Source organism: Phoenix dactylifera, chromosome 14 (assembly GCF_009389715.1).
Source record: "Phoenix dactylifera cultivar Barhee BC4 chromosome 14, palm_55x_up_171113_PBpolish2nd_filt_p, whole genome shotgun sequence".
In the NCBI taxonomy this organism is placed as follows: domain Eukaryota; kingdom Viridiplantae; phylum Streptophyta; class Magnoliopsida; order Arecales; family Arecaceae; genus Phoenix; species Phoenix dactylifera.
In genome coordinates, this window is record NC_052405.1 from 2,937,945 (window position 1) to 2,955,070 (window position 17,126).

Here is a 17,126-nt window from a genome sequence, read left to right on the forward strand (position 1 = left end):
TTTTACCATCATAACAGACTTTAACTTCCGTTTGTCTGTGCCTCCACTGCAGCCATATTTTTTAGCAATATGGTAAGGATGCAGTAGGTCTTTTCGGGAGGGGTATGAGAGAAGAGGAGCTTCTCTAGATTTGGCCACGGTGCCCAAAATGGAAAGGACGGACAGATCTCTTTTGCCTGCTAATAAAAAACAGCATCTTATAACTTTCAGATGGTAGGATGTGTCTTTCAAGTGAGAAGGCTTTGGAAGGAGGAATATAATCTCCTCTCACAGAGGTGGGGATTGCATGTTCAGAGGGTTTGCAGATGTCATCGAGTTCATCTCACTTAATGCTCTCCACTTGGCCCACTCAACATGAGCTATTTAATGAGGGAGGTCCTTCTTGTTTCCTGGTAAAGAATGTGAATGTGAGAGGCCTCTCCTTCATTATTGGCTTTGTTGCAATGGATTGCATCGCCCCGGCCATCCCAGTCCATTCCGGCATGCTTTAAGCTTTGCTGGTTCAGAGAAGAACTCGATGATGATCGGATGGCTGCAGCAGCTTCTTTAATGCTTTCGATCAGAGTTATAAATCACGCTGTGGGCAGCTCCAATCTAAAGCCCTACAATGGCTGGCATTTTTTTGGAGAATGAGATGCCGTCCGAGCAAAGAAAGGAGACGAACGCTATCATGGGAAGCCAGGGTCCACACGGGAAGCTGTGCCACAGAAGAACCCACGGACCTTGTACTGAGAACAAAGAATAGGGCTTGCTCATGCTCCCTGTAGCACTAATGGAAGGCTCCTATTGTACCCACCCTCCGTAAACTGTGAGGACAGGCCAATACGTGAGGTTTCATCATCAGCGAATATACGATATCAAGGCATATAAGTCATACAATTGCAACAAAACCATCCTGTGCAAGATCAAAAATTTAATTGCGAGGGCACTTCTTCAAACAGCCTCAACCAGATCAAAGATCCAAAAGATGAAAAAGAAAGAGAGATTCCGAGCATTTTTTTATCAATGAGATGAGAAAGTCCTGCCAGATATTGAGACAATCATCTGAAGGCTGCAAGGAAAATGGTCCACAGTGCGGTTATTACAAACAACACCGAGTCCAGGTTCACTATAAAGAAAGAGTTATTTGGCTTGTGGATGGGCTGCAATGTAGGCGATGAGATGAGCAGCAGATGAGATTTTGTCGGCCTCACTGTTGGGAATTTCAACTGCAAATTCCTCTTCTGCAGCCACCATAACTTGCACATTGTCCAGCATATCCAACTGCAGATCGATCTTAAAATTTGCAGTTGGGCTCACCTGTCAAGGAAGGAAAGTAATTCAACACACTCAGATCTTCAGTTATTCAATAGAGCAGCATGTCGCATACATGATACTTAGGGCTACCCTGCATTAACCATATGCAATACAGAAGCAATGGTGAAGCAGCCGTACTACAATTAGCTCAATTGTCTTACAAATTTCTCCAAACAAATAGTTTTTGCCCATGTCTGGATGAACAAAACATCCGGAAGACGATAGACCAAAACGAAATTTCGAAAGTAGGGCTTTAAGTCCCATTTTCTTTCAATAATCATTAAAAAAAAAAAGATGTACATAGCTTCTATCTATAATGTAAGATCCGCCCTAATATAATTTGGCTCGAATTTTTCTTCTTAATCCTAGTAGGACTCTTTTTTTCTAAAATAGACACTACTAGTAGAAATTCTATAAAAAGCCAAAAATCTTAAGGAGATAAATATCAACTTCTACATCAACTCTGCCTCATGTCGCTTTGTCTGATTTTTCTTAGATAAAAAGCTACGCTTAGTCAAAGTCTTACCCAAAAATGAAACTTTCGGTCTGACTGGCTTGTTTTAGGGCCTAAACGATGAAATTTCGGTTCGATTCAACATCCTAAGAGGTTGGTCCCAAGTTGTAGATTTGAAAAAGATATCCAATTTCAAAAATAAAAAATCATCTTAATCGAGCCTCGTATAACCAAATTATGGCCTCTTGAAGTTTGGCATACGACTCGGCCTCCTGATGTGGCAGATCTCACTCCTGAATCTTGTCCAGCCCTGCTTGTATAGTGGCCAAAGTGTTCCCCATCAAGTCTAGTGATCTTCTAAATACTCATAGTGGCCAAACTAATCCACATCAAGTTCGGTGATCCTTATGAATATCCGTAGTGGCTAAAATGGTCCACATCGAGTTTAGTGATCCTCTTGAATGCTCGTAGTAGCGAAATTATTACACATCAAGTCTGATGATCCTTCTAAATACTCGTAGTGGTCAAAATATTCCATGTCGGGTTTGGTGATTCTCTTGAATACTTCTAGTAGTCAAAGTGATCCATATCGAGTCTGATGATCCTCCTGGATCAAAAAGAACAAGCTAAACAAAAAAAAAATGTCAACAATGTGTCACATAAGCAATTATTGGGTACAAAAGAAATAGTATCAGTGTGATAATCTTAATCACAGCCAACCCAATCTTTTTCCCATTCTTAACTTAGTTGTGTCTTCATCAGAGTACCTGCTGAAGCTAACATCCTAAAGGGATGTTTTACCAAGCAGTATGGATAACATATTATTCTCATATGGTTCTTTAAAAGAAGAGGATCTCATTCTTTTAAGTCCTTGCGGCATGCATTTCACATTCTACTAGAGATCAAGCAAGAAAAAGCTAGAACTCATGAAAGTGCATCCAAACAAGTACATGTCACAGTTTCATATCATTTATTAGCCACTTAATGTAGATCAAAACTAAGGCCAAGAACTAAGCCAATTGAAGAAAGAAACTAGGTTTAAATTGCTTCAATATAAAACTCTACATGGGTTCATCACTAGAAATATTTAGTCAAATGGGATCAAAGGTCACGGTCATCTATCATGAATGTGGCCAAAAAAAGCATCCAGGTTTCACTAGCATATGCATGTTGCAACAATCAACAGGCCACCAACCACAACCAAAACCACTCAGACTACAAAGATCATGGAGAAAGAAAAGGATAAAACTCCAGTGATAGAAATTTCACCAAAGTGATTCAAGCAAATGTTTTGAAGAAAAAGTTACAGTTCTACTTCCAAAGAGAAAAGTCATGAAAGTACCTATTGTGGAGGAACTAAATCCTAGCTTTAGAGAACCCAAGGCACAAAGTGCTCTGGAAAGCTGCCTAAGGGAAGGTCTCCCTTAACCCTTGGATAGTTATGGGCCATATAACAATTCTCTAAGAGTTCCCACACATATTCTAGGCTCAAGAAAACCACAGATTGCATCCACAGAAGAAAACCTCACAAGAACACCATCAATATACTCATGAAGACATGCTGGTAGTACCATTTGGCACTTACCTGCATTTAAGCACATTTAAGATATAGACAGTAAGAATGTGATCCTTTAGGTGCAAGATAAGAGCCCTTGTAGGCAATGTTGAAGCTTTTAAACATATTACAAAGCTTGTAGGCAATGTCAGTAAGAAAGACAGTTCAACAACAATGAAACTTCTAGTATATGGTGAACTTCTTCCTTGAATTGAAGCTAAGCAGTAACAAAATTTAGGCACACTATGCAATCATCTAAGCTCAAGAGTAAAGACCAGCCCTCCCTCCTCATACAAGCCAGCCCTCCCACCACTACCCGATCCAAAAAAGGTGGGGGAAGGGGGGACCCGATCGACAGAAGGTGGGGGAAGGGGGGAGAGAAGGGGTAGGGGAGGGAGGGGAGGGGGGCGGGGGAGAGAGAGAGAGAGAGAGAGAGAGAGAGAGAGAGAGAGAGAGATTCTTTGTCAAGGAAATGTGAATATCCCAACAGTGTTTGTTTTGTCTTTTTTTCCTAGAGAACAACAAGGTGGTACAAAACAGTAAGCTCTAAATGGATGATAGATCCTTGAACCTTAGAACTGATAGAGATACATAATTAGCAGAACATTATCAAGTAAAGATCCTCCAATGGCTTTTGTTTTCTGCTACAAACATGATAAGCTTTTGTTTTCTGCTACAAACATGATAGCTCCTAATTCACTTAGCAAGCATAGGTTTATCAACTAAAGTTTATAACTACATTCATGCTATATAGAAATATCTTTCAGCTGAAGCTATTAGTAAGAGAATATTTGGGAACATATATTTTTCAAGTGCTTTTTTCAATAGAAAGCAGGTTCTCTTAATTCACTAATCTAACTTGCAGGTGAAGTGCAGATACGAATGATAAGAAAGTTTAGAGGTCTAATGTTTTATGCAGCTAACCACAAACCCAAGTTTGTGAATCATTTATTTACTTGTGTAAGTTATAACAGAAATTTGAGACTTCCTATTTGCAATAAACAATATAGTCTCAGTGTCCTGAGTCACTTTTTGAAAGCATAAAAGGGCATTGAAAGTTCCATACATATGATTGCAAATGTCAAGAAGATGGAAAAATATGTCTTAGTGAAAACAATCAAAAGAAGCTGAGAAAACAACCATAGAGATGGAATATGATGAAGCCAAATTACATTCTCAAATGAAGAACAGCTACTACATAGATACTGCATAAACTTGGGATAAAAAAACTGACCCTCAAAAATTTCTTATACAGCTGTATCAATGTCTGCATTTCATGTGTTATCCAGAGTGCAGCTGTAGGAGTGAAGATCAAATCATGACTCTATGCAGGACTTGATATTCTACTAATAGTTCTGTTTAATTAGAAAATACTGATCTCTCTTTTTTTTTACTTTTTTAATTGAAAACCTATCTTCCATCCTATTCAAAAAGTAAAAATGGGAAAAGAATCATATAATTGTTAATGATCTAATTTTCATAATGAGCATTGACACAGACAATCCAGAATCCACCCTAATTAATATCAACAGGTACTCATATCCAGCCATCTTCAATGACGCTTATCTTTTTTGATGGTAAGATGTTGAACTTACTCAAAATAGTTCCTTCCATATTCAAATCAATAGCATTCTCAGCACCTATTTGTTTTTCAAATTTAAAGAAGCAGTAATAAAGTATCAGACGGAATCCATTCTATTGTAAGGTACTGGAAGTTGTTCCATTTACACTTAGTTTTTCACTGTTGGCACGGTCACCTAAGACAATTTCTCCTATATGCAATCCCACTGGTAAGAGCATTATTACAATCCAACCAAGTACAACTATCAGAAGTCAGACACATTACCTCGAGCAAATGACAAATGGTAAAGGTTTCGAATCTGATATATGAAATGCCATCTTTCAAAGCAACAGCTTTTGGTTTGCTAGACTCAAGAGAACAAATGAAATCTCCATTCATCCCAAATTTCTAAAACTAACTTAAAATCAATTTTTTTTCATATATGGAAGAATCTAACATGTTCAGAAAATCCTAAGGATCTAAATTCATTTAAATCCAATCACAAGTACCACAAATCCAATCACAAAGACCACGATCAGCCTATGGTCAACCCAAACCCGTAATGCATTTCCCCTAGATCACACAAGCGGCGGACCAGGTAAGCTTTTATACCATTTGTAATAATCTAGATTCTCACCCAAAAGTCTAGTTGGAAGGTGCTATTTGGATTCCATAAGTATCCAAAATCTGCCAAGCACACGCCTGCACGGATCCTCACAAATCCAGTCCTCCAAATCCTGCCCATATTTTTCCAGCAACAAGAAGAAGCGATTTTTATATTCCCAATCCGTCACCTCCTACCGAGGTCACTCAGTAACTAGACGGAAAGCTATCGCATAGAGGGGGGGAAATTGCAAGATGAGATCTTCCTAGAACATGCAGAATAGTCCAAATTTTAAAGCAAGGATGAAGACCAAATCCAAGAAATAGATCGATAATAACTAGAAGAGGGAAGAAGAAAAGAATGATCTGGTTCATTTCAAGAGATGGATCATATTACGAGAAAGAGAAGAAAGTATGTTAATGGAGGGATGGATGATAGACCTTGGAGGGATCGATGAAGGGGCAGGATCTGAGGAGATCGAGGACTCGATCAGTGACCTCCTGCTTCTCCAATAACATGGCCGCCGCCGAATCTTGGGAGGAAACCCTCCTCGATCCCGCCGGAAACCATCTCGGCGCCGCTGGAGGAGGGAACGATCTCACGAGAAGGAAAGCGTTCCTCGCCGCTTGCATCCCTACCGCGGAGGATGATGGAGGAGCGCAGTGATCTCAGCTGAATCAAGGCCTTTGCCTGGAGATTCGTGGACCTTGCTGAAATACCTACCGTCCAATCAATCAAAAGAAACCTAGCCGTCCAAACCGGGTCAAGCCCTGGTCTTATGTGATGCCATGCAACTCTGATTTTACTAGAAAAGTCGGGTTGGACCGAAATGGTCTGTTTTCCAATCACAGCCGTCCGTACATGGAGAGACGGCTGTGATCGAGCAAACCGAAACGCAATCGCGGGACCAACTCAAAAGGAAATCATTGGAACTTCCGTTAGGATAAAGAAATTTTCTGGTGCGGATGTTCGGCTCGGCCCGGTCTATAAAATATTTGATAAGGGCGGTAATAAATTGGATAATATCAGTCTAAATTTATTTTAATATTTAAATTTATTCAAATATAGATATAAATTTAATCATCCCACTATCTGTATTTATATTCGTAAAAAAATATAGATATAGATATTGATAGATAGTTCTATAATTCATATCCGAATATCCGGTTTTATTTGTAATTCTATTTAATTTTATATAATAATTATAAATTTTTAATTAAATAAATTCTATTTAATTTTATATAATAATTATGAATTGTTTAAAAAAAATAAATGACTATATTAATATGCTATCAACTTGATTTATCTTTTATTTAGTAATTTTTTTGATCTTGTGTTCATAAAGTTTACTTATCTGACACATATCTGTATTTATATCGATAGTTTTAGTATTTGATTTGTATCTTTATCTATTTAAAACAAATATGATATAAATTTTTGCATCTGACTAATATTTGTATCCGTATCTATAATTATTAAACAAAACAAATAGAGATATGAATATACCAGTATTCGAACTAGTTTCAGCCCTAATTTTTGACAGTAATTTTGATTAATTTAACTCCCATTAATCTATTTTAAGAAATTTAGGAAGCGCTAATCCTAATCGATTATCTTATACACATCTTATTCTAGATTGGAGCCTAAACCCCTGGACAAACCAAATACTTATTTAAATTGACCTAATTAATATTCATGGAATGATTTTTTTCTCCCTCAAGAAATTTAAAAAACTTCTACGGCATTGTTATGTTTATTAAAAGAAAAAATTTAAATGGTATCTAATATATATATATATATATATACACATACACACACACTAAAATAGAGATTGTGTTTTGTGTAGAGCTCTCTAATCTTGTGGACACCTATATTAATAGCATTATCAATAGAGTTCTCCTATATCAATAGCATTTTCAGTAAAGTTATTTATTTTGGAAAATAAACAAGGCTCAAAAAATAATAATATAATATAAATATCATCTTATTAAACTGTATTAAATAAAGAACTTTTATTATTACTACTAAATTAATATAAAAATTTGTTTAAAGTATGCCAATATTAACAAAATACTTTTTATTAGTACTGTACCTTGCTGAAATCCCATGTGGGTTATTAGATGACACTAATATTTTATTTAATTTTATTATATTTTTATGATCATGATATTACCTAATGATCTTGCTATATTGCATTTAAATATCCCCAGATATAATATTTTTATATTTCTTATTATACCCTAGTTGGATCATGTTTAATTTTATAATAATATACTATTTTACTATATTGATATATATATATATACACACACTATTAAAATTTTATATAGTGGTAGTATATCATGATACTAATATTAAAAAATTATTGTAAAAAATTATTAGATAATATCAAAATATTATTTATTTTATTATATTTATTCTATATTGCATTTCAACAACAATTAGAAAAAGAACAAAAAACTTAACCTCGTATATCCCATAGGTTATACTAGTATATAACTAAAATGGAGGCTTAGCTTGTGTCGAGCTTTCCTTTTGTCATGTGGATGCCCATATTAATGATATCATTAATTTGAATAATAAATCAGGCTCCTATATCTATTCTAGTTTAGTATATATTCTATCTATTATTTATTATATACCTACATAGAAGTTCAACTTGTGTGTTGCTCCCCATTCTTTGTATGAATGCCAATATCAACACCGATATTAATATGCACAACTATCATTAAACTTTATTGCTTAATATACAAGAAATATTAATGATACAACAAAAATTTGGCTACTAAAAAAATTTATTTATTATAATTTGTTAGATTATCTAGCACATATAGAAAATACTTGAAAAAAAAGAAAAAAAATCGTACCTCATGATGCGCGAAGTCTATGTTAATGACACTGTTGTTAATGACGAAAATTTATGCATGAATTTAGCATGTGCATAGTTCTCTATTCACCATATTAACTGATATTAATAGTAGAAGTTTCTACTTGCCAATTATTAAAGTTCATTACTTAGTATGTAATAGAAATGTGGCTATTGAATTTTTTTATTTATTATAATCTATTGCATTACTGCATAACATTTCAAGAATAGCTAAAAAATGTATCTCATATGCTAGTTTCTCTAGGTTGCCAATGGTTCCCAGAAACATGACATTTGTATTTTTCAATTTCCTTGTTTGGACCTATTGGTTGTCTAGTGAAATTTAATAGAACCGCAGGAATAATAAAAGTCAATAACTGTTGTAGAATGTTTCAATTTGGCACTTTTTTTCTCTCCTCACATCCCAACGCACCCTCCAAGAATAATAAAACCTTGGACTGGAAGGGCGATGGCCGCGATTTCGAACTTTAAAATGCGATGGAACCGACGCGGGGCCAGGCAAGTGCGGTGAGAGTAGGCCCGTCAACAATGACTTGGCTTCAATGCCCGAACAAGAGGAAATAGCCTTTGAACTTGGAAGTCCTTTTTAACAACAAATAGCTCAAAATCTTATAAATTTATGACCAGACTTTACAAAAGTCGTGACCCATGAAACTATAGAGCACCCAACCATGATTCTAATTTGGGCCATATGAACTTAAAAACTTGACAAGCCTCAAATCAGCGCCAGAATCACTGTGCAAAACACCTTCAGAGGTATTACTGTTTTCGATTCGAACTCCATGCCTACCCTAGATGGCTGGCTCCATTTCAGGCCGCATACATATAAGATATTTCCTCGAATGATTATAATGTATCATAAGCATATCTTGAACATAGCTATTTAAGAAACAATTCTAGCATTTACAAAAGATTAAAAAAAAAAAAAGAAACATGGAACACAAACCAGATGACTGGTAACTGATCTTCCAAATTATTTGCAAGACAAACACCAGATAAATCATCAACCGGATGAACAGGCTTAACTTTTTTACAGGCATTGGTCTCAAAAGATGGACTCATCCGGGTTTCAAACCACAGAAGGTTACTTGGCAAGACCGCAAAATCACAAGGTGGTGCAATTAATGGTGCATGAATCAAACTAAGACTAAAAAAGAACTCATCCTGTATTATATGCCAAGATTCTTTGGGGAAACAAAAAAAAGAAAAAAGAAAGACCCAAGTTATAAATGTTCCTTCAGATCATGACATAAATGAACAGGGAATGGATGGTATACCACAACATTTCGCATACACATTAGGATAACACGAAAAGTTCCTTACACCATGTATGATAATCAATTTCTACAATAAATTTCAAGTACCATGTCCAACAGGGTTATAATCAATTGATACATTACACATGACCAATAATGAGGTGTATGATACACATATACTGTTAATATGAAGTCAGTGACAAAGCTCTTGACCAGGCATCATATGCCAGCCACAACCAGAACAAAGAGGGCCAATATCCCATTGGATTCACTTGCTTATAGAAAGCAGGCTCGCAAGCCTGCAGCTGACATTTCTGTACTACAATAGCAGAAACACAGCCTGATCTATGGCGCTGTTAGAGAGAAATATAAGCAATTCCCACATCTAGACATCTCATAAAAAATGTAACAAAGCAAAAGGACTTAGAGTGCTCTTAGTCAGACCTTAATCTTGATCAACTATTTACATGCCTAAGCCTCACTCTGCGCCATCCTCTAATGCCTCTTGCTCAACAGCGACATCTGGAGCCTCAGCAAGGCATAAGAATCTTAGAAACCAAACTTCTTTCACCTTAAGTGAAAGCATTAACAGAGCCGAGAAAGCTGGAACTGGCTGAGTGATTTCAGAGAACGAGGTGCATTGCTCCAGTCAATCTCGATTCTTCATGCCTGAATCCTCCTGCCAGCTATGCTGTAACTGCAATCATCCATATTTCTGATCTCAAAGAGGCACTGGCAGGTGCAGGCATGCCCAAGCCCCTTAGCGGGACCGGGCCAACCCAGAATTTGCTTCAGCCTGCTGCTGAGGAGTCTGCATATAGCCAGTGTCAGGAAAGCATACGCCACCATAATGATGAAACATACAAACAATGTCTCTCTTATAAAACAAAGGGGAAAAATCTTTATGCAAGTGAGTGCAGGAAAATCCTCTTTCCTGCATGAAACTGATGATGCATTAGTTCAACCTGGTATAACTAATTACAGAAATAGCATTGACAAACAGCAAGGCTAAGTATATCGCTTGCTAAGCTATTTCCTTGATGTAGTTAGACCACGAGAAACTGAAAAAACAAGGTCATGGAATACCAGATAAATGAACATCTAATGATACTTATTTCTTTATATTATCAGGCTGCTATGCTGATGGCAACAGTGGAAAGAGTAAACAGAAGGGAAGAGAACTGATGCTCATCCAACATACCAAAACTGGTGCCCCCTTCACACTATAACAGTTCTGCCCTTCATGTTTTTCATTATAACACAAAGAAAAGGAAAAATGACAAATTCATAACCTTATATCAACAATCCATATTCAAAATGCAGCTATAATAGCATGTTCCCATACCTGTGCAAAAGGTTGAACATGTTCATGGTAATGGACAAATGACATTCGAGGACAGGGGGGATCGGAGTATTGGGAAGAATGCATGTAAACTGATGATGTTGAGGGTGCCCCAACTTGATTAGCATTAAATGATGCCATCATACCATCAGGATGACCATAGCTAATTGCAGAAGGTCCTGATGTCGCTGACCAAGGTCCCCGCAGATGTTGAGGAATGTGCCTAGGTTGGTGTTCAATAGGAATTTGAGGCCTGTGACTTGATCCAAGTTGAGGAAATTCAGTATTATAGTTAACAGCAGGGGAAAACATAGGCTGCATGAGATAAGGTCCTCCACTAAATCCAAATCCAGGGTCAAACCTTTGCGTATACCTGGAATCAGAGTAACATAAAAATGCCTCAATTCAATGCGCAAAAAACTAATCTAATTCATATCTTAGAGATATTAAATAAATTCTTGCACTTGGAAAGGGGGGGAGAGGGGGAGAGGGAGAAGATGCCAGTTTGTGATAAAAGATATGCACTTGGGCAAGACCACAAGAATGCATGTCAAAATGGTATTTATTAAAACAAATTTTGCAAAGATGCAATGGTACAAAAGGTGGGCAATTCATCCACCAAAATAGATATTTGTACATTCAACTTATTCAAGCCAACTCATGCATGCAAGTACATAAATGAAAATAATTTCTTTTGATGATCAGCAGTCAATACGGGTTAACCTAGTTTACAACTTCCCTGGTAACAGTAATTTCTTGCAAGTCTGAGAAATGCAGATAATATAGCGAAAACAATTATATCAACAATGAACAGGTAGAACTAATTTGATCTCATAGGAAAAAAAAAAAGGAAAAGGCAATAGGATGTAACAGTACTGGCATTGCTGACGCTAAACATATAATGTTGGGAGTAATGACACTCAATGGTATAAGAGGCAGCATTCTTGAGGTATGGACTTAGTTGAAGGGGAAAAATATATCTCTAGCCAACATGGGACTGCACCCTGCATCATACCTATCATAACTCCGATCATAGTCAGGATCCTTGCGATCCACCTCGCGATCACGGAAAATGGCCACTCTATTGCTAGTTCTGTATTTACCGACAGCAGGCTCTTTATCTGCCCTATTTCTGTTTGATCTATTGCTACCTATAGAAGAGTCACTCAAAGCCCTTCCAGGATTAGTTTCAGATTGTTCAACTGTAGATTTCCCATCTGATCTTGCTGATTCCAAGAAGCGATGTTGGAAGCTATCTTGCAAGTTTGGTTCACCTTCTGTCTTTACCATTCCAACACCACCACCATTACTGTTAAATATTCGAGCTCGTGCCTTGTTGTACTCCTCTTTTCTTTGTTCAACACTTTTTGTGAGGTTTGTCTTAGACGAACAGGTATTTCCACTCGTAATAACTGACTCTTTTTGTGGCCTCCGCTTGATTGCAAAATTAATGGCATTATTGGCATCTTCCTGTGGCAAATTGACAGGAATATCTGCAAGCCTAACTGGAGGGAATCGACAATCAGAAGTTTTGTGAAGCACAATTCGAGAACCAGATCCATCAGGCATAATGGTGTCTGACATGGCAATTGATTGCAGGTAGAAATGTTGGGCCAGACGGTGTGCTGCCAATCGTAGATAGGAAGTTGGAAGGTCCTTAAACTCCAGCTCCCGTTGAGTATGATCGCAGATGAACTTCTCTATATCTTGTTCCATCCGCAAAACTAACAAGGAGATAGAACCACATCAACAAAGGAAAATAACATAATATAAGTTGTCTCAAACTTAGTAGATTCAGAAAGTCCGCTACCTGTTTATAGAATTCTATTCATATGTCAATTACATTGTAACATTTTATTCAATTGAATTAGAAATGAGATAATGTTGCATAGACAATAAGCATTAACATAAGATACAAGCCTTAATCAAACCAATCCCAGTCAGCTGTATGGATACTTCATCAATGACTTCCTATAAGTCTCGACCCCATAAGCAGAAAGTGTATTTAAATCCTTTATCACTTTTTATCTATGTATTTTTTTTTCAGGCTCCTTCGAATAATGAGTACAAACACAAATTAGCTGCTCAGAGTGGTCATCCCTAGCATGCATTGTCTTTTGTAAGTGGTTACCAAACCAATTCAAATGATTCTCGATCATCATGGAGGACTTTGACTAACAACTTCATACCATGTGAGAATGACCTGCCTAGTAGGCTTCAAAAGTCGGAGTTTACCTTGGCATATGTACTAAATAATGGCATGTTTGGTTGAGGAGAGTTGGGCTCTAGAATGGGAATGGAAATGAGTGACTCCCATTTCAACAGTTTGGTTAAGGGGAGTCCCATTCCGATTTCAATTTCAAGAGGGATTGAGAATGCCCCAATCCCTCAAAATCCAATTCCGACTCTCCTCTAGTATTCAAAGTCCATTCCGATTCCGATTTCCATCATGAACCAAATACGTCAAGGAAGATGGTCATTCTAATTCTCATACCTATCCATTCTGTTTCCGATTCCGATTGCAAACCAAATGCACCCTAAGTGCAGGAGAAATCAAACCAATAGACCTATTCTATGACAATTTATTGCAATAGTAACAACAAACGAGTAGCTAGAATACTTGGGACGTGCCAAATCGAACCAACAAAATTTTAGTATGTTTCAATTATTAAAGAACTGAAATATGATTTCAACAGTAAAATTCAAGATAGAGGTTCCAGGAATTAAAGAAAGAAAGAAGAGACACATGCAATAGAAAATAATAAAACAAAACATTGATGCCAAACGAATCAGTTAAAGTTATTAGTAGGAAAAATGAGATCAATTATATAAGCTTGATAATTTCATTTTTACTGATTCTAGTGCTATTCATTCTTTGAACATTTTTGCTAAGCCTTGCTATACTTGATGAGCGACACTGGAACATAAAAGACATAACTACCTATGCAAACTCGCTTGATCTCCTGATCATTGTGAATAGTTATTCATAAACATTGGATTTCTAACAACCCTAAATCTCACAAAGCATCTTGACATCAACTTTCTATGCATTACTTTGGTAAAATCATCAAAGCCTCTTATGCATTGGAATTTGACAGTATTTGGATTCAATACTCAACACAAAAATAAATTCTTGTTTTTCCTGGTCGCCATGTGTCCCAGAAGCTGATCATCATGCTGTGCATAGGAAGGAGGGAAACCAAAACCAGTATATCAGAATCTTGCAAATCTATCACTTTAATATCAATTCATAAGATCTCGATGCTCCGTGCTCTTTAGGCCGCACCGACCGCATGACGGCAATTGACTTCAATAATGTCAATATCTCTATTTTGTTTCCAAATCTTATCATCTCAGTTCCTAATCGATCCACTGATCTCACAGGCTTTTTTGCAATCAACTTAGCAGCACGACAGCTTCCTCACTGGCTTAGCTGTATGATATTAGTGGATACCAGCCCCACAGAATCAAATCCAATAAGATTAAAAGTTCAAAAATTTGTCACTGCTTGTTTAAGTATACTCTTTTTATTTAACACTGATCAAAACACCTTTCATTTAACCGTTGCTTTCATTCATTTGAAAAGGAGCGTGGAGACTTACTTCATTTCCAAAAATTCAGGTAAGGTAATGAATGAGACAGAAAACAGCCTCTACAGATGACTTCTTTGGCATAAAGTTCCACAGCATTACTGTCTGTCATCTATATAATCTTTGTATTATTATCTTCTCCAGCTGTTCCAAAGTGCAATTCATAAATTTCAAAATAACAATAGGACAAAGCAGCAGGTGAACAATCCCAATGATAAAGCCAAATTAGGCCCTCTATAATCTACATTAGGAATAGAAGGGCACGTGCCACATGGTGGGATGTCTTAAGATACATCATAGCACTGAACCTATTTAACTCTGGAGAAAGCAAATAGGTCAACGTATCTCCACTTGGCTTTTGCACTTCACTATGTACTTCCAAATCATATGCGATCTTCATGGACACATCAAATAGTCATTACCGTTAACCTGCTGCTCAGAACTCGATTGGCCACTGAAAAGAAAGCTTTTAGAATCACTTACTGACATATTATTATGTTATATTTCCCCAGGAGTACAAAGTCTCAATTTTTATGAAATCAATGTCCGAGATTGCGTCCAATCCGAGGTTTAAAAAAAACAATAATAATAAAGTAGAATTGCATTATTGCATGTGCATTAAAGATGAACGCTAACCCTGACTGCAATTCGTATGCATACACGAGCATAAAAAAATCAGCAGACCATCGACGAAGTCAGAGAATTCCCATCAATCATACAAGAATTAAACCGAAAGTACCATCAACAAACCACGAGACTTACTCGAAAGCCGTTCCCGCGGTTTCTCCAAAGCCTCTCTGAGAAACTGATCCACTTGGCTCAGCACCTCTTCCGACGGCCCCCTTCGGCGCTCGGCCAAACCAGAAGAGGAGGACGAGGCAACGGAATCTGGCAGCGGCGGCGCCTCCTCGGCGAAATCCCCCGCCGTCGACGGCGGCGGAGTCGAAGAATCGGAGCTCTTCTTGGAGGAGAGCATCAGGCGGAACATGCTGTCGTCCACGTCCGCCAGCTCCCACTCTCCGGGGTCCTCCGCAGAGCCCTCCATGGTGGTGGAGAAGGGAGGGGGGAGATCCTCTAGGGTTTGTGGAGCGAGAGAGAAACCCTGGCCCTAATTGCCGGAAGATCGATTGAGATCGGGGGAAAGAAGTCGCGGTGCGGAAGGAATCGAGGGCAGAGAGAAAGTAACGAATATTGCCCGACTTATCCCACTCGCTAAAATATCCCGTTTGAGCCTGAACGATTGGGCTGAAAATTTTATTATATTAAATTTATAAATACAATCGGTAAAATTATAAAATTATAAGCCAAATTAAATTTATATTTATAAATATAATAATTAAAGACTCCATATAGCTTTAAGTTAAAGCAAAATGACCAGAGACTCAAATAATTTGAGTTATTAATATTGATTAATATCAAACATTGATTAAGTTCGATGAACTGCAAAACAAATGGTGGCTAGTGAAACCACGATAAATAACTGCATATATTATACTTGAAATACTAATATTAATTGATGGAGATATATACTGACCATCTTGATGGATCTTGGAATCTATCCACAATATCTGATCATGTTTCATCTATATTTAAATTTATATTTATAGTTATGCATATATCCATTAAATAAAAGAAAATTTGATTAAAAAAAAAGAGCCACTGTGATGTAAGGGAGACAGCTATACGAAGGGACCTCATTATAACTCCGCATTTAAATGACCAAACAGCCATTGCAATGTTGGGGAGACACCAAGCCTCTGGATCTCAATTTTGGCGCGAACTGCAGCGAATAAACGATGCACTTGTGGTTGGTTGCAGCTTCAAGCTTGGGCAGGGGCACTGGAATAAGGTTATGGCGTGAACCATAGATCAATAGCCAGCCTCTAGCTTGTCTATTTCCTCGACTTGCTCCAGTTGCTTTAAATCCTGAAGCTTATCATGAGACGGAGCAGGGATGGCAGCTACAGCTTGCTCCAGAACCTACAGGGAAGCTTGCGGCAGAGGCATATACCTTGCATGCTCTGCTAAGAGAGAACAGAACAGAGAATCAAAAAGGACGATTTACTGCAAGGCCAAACTTATAGTATGATTAAGTACGAAGGAGTTGTGTCCACTGCTGTGATTTGCATCTGGAGTGTCAGAGCCCCTCTCTAGATTAAGATCATCTGCTGGGTTCTACACAGGAAGAGGATGCCAACCAAAGAGAACCTGTGCCGCAGAAATATCCAGGTAAACCCCTAATATGTGTTGTGTGGAACCTAGGAAGAAACTTCTAATCATGTTAGCTTGGATAAGCAGTGCTGGTTGATTTGGCTTAACAGTGTGTATCAACAATAAGACAGAACAACAATAGACTCTCTTAAACTCGCCTCAACTCCTGTTTGAAGCAAAACATAATGCTATCATTTCAGAAAGCATTTAAGATAAATGAGGGAAAATATGATTGTAGTAATAAAAAAATCCCCTCCATGTAATTTATGTGTTGATCATCCTATTCATTTTCATAGTACCAGCAACTTAAAGGTAGTTTCGATACATAAATCTCATAATCAGTATACATAATTATAATGTTCAGCATAAG

General features: G+C 37.4%; 2 protein-coding genes across 3 annotated transcripts; both read right to left on the reverse strand.

Moving 5' to 3' along the window:
• Window positions 1-896: 896 nt before the first annotated feature.
• LOC103706030 (acyl carrier protein 2, mitochondrial-like) lies at window positions 897-6,205 on the reverse strand. Its single transcript, XM_008789972.3, has 2 exons — window positions 5,911-6,205; window positions 897-1,299 (listed from the first exon to the last, which is right to left on the reverse strand). Exons 1-2 carry the CDS (start codon window positions 6,100-6,102, stop codon window positions 1,123-1,125), a joined length of 369 nt encoding a protein of 122 aa, XP_008788194.2. The 5' UTR covers window positions 6,103-6,205; the 3' UTR covers window positions 897-1,122.
• A 3,481-nt stretch (window positions 6,206-9,686) lies between these two features.
• Window positions 9,687-16,740, reverse strand: LOC103706035 (R3H domain-containing protein 2-like). Of its 2 annotated transcripts, none has more exons than XM_026804443.2 (5): window positions 16,239-16,740; window positions 15,308-15,777; window positions 11,971-12,679; window positions 10,959-11,328; window positions 9,687-10,424 (listed from the first exon to the last, which is right to left on the reverse strand). In XM_026804443.2, the coding sequence occupies exons 2-5, from the start codon at window positions 15,588-15,590 to the stop codon at window positions 10,374-10,376; spliced, it is 1,413 nt and encodes a 470-aa protein (XP_026660244.1). In that variant the 5' UTR covers window positions 15,591-15,777; window positions 16,239-16,740; the 3' UTR covers window positions 9,687-10,373. The 2 variants fall into 2 exon arrangements, with proteins under 2 accessions (XP_026660244.1, XP_038989253.1); XM_039133325.1 differs by having other exon boundaries at window positions 15,308-15,790.
• Between the last annotated feature and the right edge of the window lie 386 nt (window positions 16,741-17,126).

Bases quoted from the DNA above. Each gene is read 5' to 3' on its own strand.
- LOC103706030 (XM_008789972.3), bottom strand. From the start codon at position 6,102: ATGCAAGCGGCGAGGAACGCTTTCCTTCTCGTGAGATCGTTCCCTCCT. The intron at 1,300-5,910 runs GTCTATCATCCA...CTTCCTTGACAG, and splicing joins CCTTCATCGATCCCTCCAAG to GTGAGCCCAACTGCAAATTT.
- LOC103706035 (XM_026804443.2), bottom strand. From the start codon at position 15,590: ATGGAGGGCTCTGCGGAGGACCCCGGAGAGTGGGAGCTGGCGGACGTG. The intron at 12,680-15,307 runs GTAAGTCTCGTG...TCTCCTTGTTAG, and splicing joins ACCGCGGGAACGGCTTTCGA to TTTTGCGGATGGAACAAGAT. The intron at 10,425-10,958 runs GTATGGGAACAT...GGCTATATGCAG, and splicing joins ATGTTCAACCTTTTGCACAG to ACTCCTCAGCAGCAGGCTGA.